The 3,805-nt window shown below is 39.7% G+C and overlaps 1 protein-coding gene and 1 long non-coding RNA gene across 2 annotated transcripts in view; one reads left to right on the top strand and one right to left on the bottom strand.

Moving 5' to 3' along the window:
• si:ch211-63p21.1 overlaps positions 1–3,805 on the bottom strand; it is a 16,260-nt gene continuing 12,455 nt past the window's right edge. Inside the window, exon 7 of the mRNA XM_046063724.1 lies at positions 1–1,614. Within this exon, the coding sequence (XP_045919680.1) occupies positions 1,402–1,614 (213 nt within the window). The 3' untranslated portion in view covers positions 1–1,401. The remainder of the gene's footprint in view (positions 1,615–3,805) is intronic.
• LOC123979713 overlaps positions 781–3,805 on the top strand; it is a 9,383-nt gene continuing 6,358 nt past the window's right edge. The window contains exon 1 of the long non-coding RNA XR_006827306.1: positions 781–1,037. This is a non-coding gene — a long non-coding RNA (uncharacterized LOC123979713). The remainder of the gene's footprint in view (positions 1,038–3,805) is intronic.

Raw genomic sequence — 3,805 nt, forward strand, 5'->3', positions numbered from 1 at the left:
TACAATCTAGTTTTATTGAACTTCTATGGCCCCATGAAAGACGGAGGTGAACATACAAATGGAAATAAAATTTAAGATTTAACAATAGCAATACATCAGGCTGGAAGAGAAAAGGTTATTAAACATGAATCAAATTACTTCATAGTACAGTACAACCTGATCTTAACTCAAAAAACATTTCTCTACAAGGAAGCAAGCAACTCCATTGTGGTGTGGGAAAAAAAAGAATCTTAACTTTAAAAATATACAAAACACAACGTAACGTCAAACATACAGTACAGAAAAACCATGACAAAATGGCTTTTTCCAATTATTTCAGTTTGGAGTAGTAGCATGACTGATTGCCACGCTCACTTTTCTCCTTAAATTAAATAGTAATTCATAAATATAGATATAACTTAAATATTATTAAACATGATAGTAATGTTTCAACTGTAAGACTGTTTTAAGTGTTTAATTGCTTAAACATAATTAAGTTTCACTAAAGCTCAATTCATTATGAGGTTGGCTACTAAAAACATACACAAGTGCAGTCAGGAAGAAGAAGAAGCAGACGCATCCACCTGTTTTTTAATCTGTCAGCAACAAGTAAAATAATCCATGTAATCCATTCATTAAACCACCAGATGTTCTGCAAATCATATGCAATGGGAGCTATATCAGATCTCTCCTGCTATTGCTTTTTGAAATAGGTCATGCTCTATTTTAGAATCATAAGTCCCTGCATTCATAGAGTGTATTCCTCAGAGAGAAATGGGAAAGGGCCAAGAAGGTGACAACAGTGCCAAGGAAATTGGAGACAGAGAAGGAGTTATTTAACAGCAGTTACGAAGCTGCGGTAGGAACAGAAGAATTGCATAGTTCAGCAGTGTCGTCTTTTTCCCATTTTCCTATTGAGCCTGTTATTTTCCTCTTTGAGTGCACCTGCGCAGCCCTGAAACCTTTCCCCCACGTATCACTCCAGTGGCTCCTCAGAATAAGGAGCGAGATGAGGGGTCTATTTTTACCAACGAGGGGGTGAGAAAGTGAGACGGAAGGTGAGATTCTATGAGGCAAAAGCAAGCACTGACTGTATGCTGTTTTCATCTTGAACAGATTCTGGATGTATAGTGGTGCAGAAGGAAAGACTAGATGTTTGAACCTGTGCCCTTCTGGCTTTAATGCATCTAAAAGGCAAACTGTCCCCAAAAATGTTTGAAATCCTTCCAAAATGTGTTTCAGTAAACCCTGGGAGGGAAAAAACATGGTGGGTCTATTAAAACATCTCAAGTTAATCAACTATCCTGTGTTAAGCACCATGTCTTTGTTTCCAGTCTGTGCTATCTACTACATTGTAGGAGTTGGTGGAGCTTTTTATAATTTTTTGGAATGAAACTACTCTCTTGAAACATAAATGCTGGGTCAAGCGCTGGCCCACGGTAGAAAGAAAGACACAATCACAATGACAAGGGAGAGGGAGAGGGGCAGCATGAGAAGGAGGATGAGAGGGAGAGAGAGGAAAGATGGCCACAGTGACATCAGACGTCTGGAGCCTCGGGGCAGTTCGCCTGGACTCTTTTGTTTCTCGACATTTGGCTGGCAGATGACCAGTGGCCTGACCTGTGATACACTCTCCTGTAAGACAAAGAAGAAATAGATGAGACGACAGAGTTGTTATTTTATGGACATTTTGTCCTACATAATGTACATTTACACATTTTACACTGATACACATGCAAACAAACTGCATATTGTACCACTGTACCTCTCTTAAGTTTTTCCTTAGCTGCCTTAGCTAAGTATCTCTGAATCACCCCCAGAATTATTGAGGATATATCTTAACACATCTGGTTTAACAGATGTTTAGCTGTGGTCCAGCTGAACTTGTGCAACTTTGGTTTAGTCAACACATTCTCACTCCCAACTCGTGACATATGGACGTTTGGTCAAGACCCTATGGCGTCACTTTTTAACACCCTGGGTATCCCTTTAGCGCTGTTTTCCGACGTTTAGGGCTCCGCGGTCAAGTTAGCGACAAAAAGTATTCAATGTCCAGTCAAGTTAGCAATGATAATAATGCAACGTTCGGATAATTTTTAAAATAAAACTAATAGTTAACGTTGTGAAACGTCGCAATTTGGTTAGGTTTAGGCACCAAAACTACTTGGTTAGATTTAGAAAAAGGTCATGGTTTAGCTTAAAATAACTTACAGTTGTGCTCAAAAGTTTGCATACCCTTGGAGAATTGGTATTATACCATGTGTAAAGAAAACATGAGCGAGCAGGAAAAATGCATGTCTTTTATTTATATCATGGGATTCACATTGAATTGTAGGTCATAACAGAATGGCACAATCATAAAACAAAACATGGCAACAGAGAAAAAAAAATAACCAACCCCTGTTGGGTTTGCATACCCTTAGTTCTTAATACTGTGTATTGCCACCTTTAGCATTAATGACAGCGTGCAGTCTTTTGTAATAGTTGTCTATGAGGCTCCGAATTCTTGCAGGTGGCATTCATCTTGGCAAAATACCTCCAGTTCATGCAAAGTCTTTGGTCGTCTTGCATTAACTGCATTTTTGAGATCTCCCCAGAATGGCTCAATGACATTAAGGTCAGGAGACTTTGATGGCCACTTCAGAATCTTCACCTTTTTCTGCTGTAACCACTGGAGGGTCAACTTGGCCTTGTGCTTTGGGTCATTATCGTGCTGGAAAGTCCAAGAGCGTCCCATACGCAGCTTCTGTGCAGGAGAATGCAAATTGTCTCCCAGTATTTTCTGATAACATGCTGCATTTGTCTTGCCATAAATTTTCACAAGATTCCCTGTGCCTTTAGAGTTCACACACCCCCCACCAAAACATCAGTGAGCCAGCGCCATGCTTCACAGTTGGGATGGTATTCTGTTCACTATAGGCCTTGTTGACCCCTCTCCAAACATAGCGCTTATGGATGTGACCATAAAGCTCCATTTTGGTCTTGTCACTCCAAATTACAGTGTGCCAGAAGCTGTGAGGCATGTCAAGGTGTTGTCGGGCATATTGTAACCGGGCTTTTTTTGTGACATTGGCGCAGTAAAGGCTTCTTTCTGGCAACTCGTCCATGCAGCTCATTTTTGTTCAAGTATCGTCGTATTGTGCTCTTTGAAACAACCACACCGTCTTTTTCCAGTGCAGCTCCCGAACAATTCTTCTCGCAGTTTTGGCTGAAATCTTTCTCGGTCTGCCTCACCTTGGCTTAGTATCGAGAGATCCCTGAATTTTCCACTTCTTAATAAGTGATAGACAGCAGTACAGACTGGTATTTGAAAGGCTTTGGACAACTTTTTATATCCTTTTCAATCTTTATAAAGTTTCAATAACTTGTTACACAGGTCTTTTGACAGTTCTTTTCTGCTCCCCATGGCTCAGTATTTAGCCTCCTCAGTGCATCCACATGAGAGTTAACAAACTCATTGACTATTAATACATAGACACTAATTGATTTACATTTATCTGACGCTTTTATCCAAAGTGACTTACAATTGCTATATATGTCACACATTTATTGCACACCTCTGGAGCAACTAAGGGTTAAGTGTCTTGCTCAGGGACACAATGGTGGATGGGTCACAGTGGGGGATTAAACCCAGGTCTCTCACACCAAAGGCAGCGTCTTATAAGAATCAGAATCAGCTTTATTGCCAGGTATATGTACACATACGAGGAATTTGACTCAGGATTGTACATTGCTCACGATGTGCTTACTTATACAATAATAAAATAATAATATAATAATAATAAAATAAAATCAGACACAAACTACAGAGTAGACAACACTAATA

The sequence above is a fragment of the Micropterus dolomieu genome, linkage group LG12 (assembly GCF_021292245.1).
Source record: "Micropterus dolomieu isolate WLL.071019.BEF.003 ecotype Adirondacks linkage group LG12, ASM2129224v1, whole genome shotgun sequence".
Lineage (NCBI taxonomy): Eukaryota > Metazoa > Chordata > Actinopteri > Centrarchiformes > Centrarchidae > Micropterus > Micropterus dolomieu.